This window comes from Sinocyclocheilus grahami, unplaced genomic scaffold (assembly GCF_001515645.1).
Source record: "Sinocyclocheilus grahami isolate Dianchi unplaced genomic scaffold, SAMN03320097.WGS_v1.1 scaffold1321.1, whole genome shotgun sequence".
NCBI lineage: Eukaryota > Metazoa > Chordata > Actinopteri > Cypriniformes > Cyprinidae > Sinocyclocheilus > Sinocyclocheilus grahami.
This window is the reverse complement of record NW_015506500.1, coordinates 257,449-258,328: the sequence shown is the minus strand read 5'-3', so window position 1 is coordinate 258,328 and position 880 is coordinate 257,449. Positions and strand designations below refer to the sequence as shown.

The window sequence follows — 880 nt, the reverse complement described above, 5'->3', positions numbered from 1 at the left end:
GAGATGCTAACGGTCTAATCAGATTCAATGATCTATGCTAAGCTACAGCTAAAAGTGCTACCGCCAGACCCGGAGATCGGCTGAATGGATTCAAAAACGGTAAAACTCAACTGTTTAACTCTAGGGGAGTTGGAAAATGAGCCTATTTTCAAAAATAGTGGTGTGTTCCTTTAACATTCTATTTGGCTTATGCAACTGAACACCACAAAGTGACATTCACGAGAAAGTGGGTTTAAAAAGGCCTCACCCTTGGCATTTAACTCGTTCCTTTGAGCCTGAAGACGTCTGAGATTTTGGCTTTTCTCATTCACTGTCAACTAAGTAAAGTGAACATTTAGACATAACATACCCACGTGAAAAAGAAGTGTGCTTCACTGCATTGAATGTTTATTTGTAGTGTACTTCAAATCTTAAAAGTATATTTTTTAATAAAAACGTAGTTGCAGAAAATATGAATGAAATAAAAGGCCACTTAAGTGTGCTTAAAGAGATTTTAAAGTATGTTTTAAATCATTGTTTAATTTATGGTTGTGCTTTAAAGAACTTACATTTTTTTAATGTGTTGACTAACATAACAAAGCACATGTAAAGCTCTTGATTATCATTTTATTTGATATATCATTGAAAGGTAATATATTTGAAAAGTTCTAAATGGCAGTTTCATCATTACAAACATGCAATTACAATAATATTTAAATATATTACAAGTTTTAATAGAAATGCCATTGAACTATATTTTAGTTTATCCTAAACTCTTAGCAGCACACTTTAACCATATTTTAAAACAATATAATTATGATATTACATAAAGATATACTTAAGTGGGCCAAAAAAAACACACAAGTTCAACGACCCCCATTTAATTGTAAATAACATGCAA

General features: G+C 31.4%; 1 protein-coding gene across 1 annotated transcript in view; it reads right to left on the bottom strand.

Moving 5' to 3' along the window:
- Nucleotides 1–880, bottom strand: part of LOC107569174 (26S protease regulatory subunit 8-like) — a 15,401-nt gene that overhangs the window by 8,566 nt on the left and 5,955 nt on the right. The window contains exon 3 of the mRNA XM_016255182.1: nucleotides 248–317. Within this exon, the coding sequence (XP_016110668.1) occupies nucleotides 248–317 (70 nt within the window). The remainder of the gene's footprint in view (nucleotides 1–247; nucleotides 318–880) is intronic.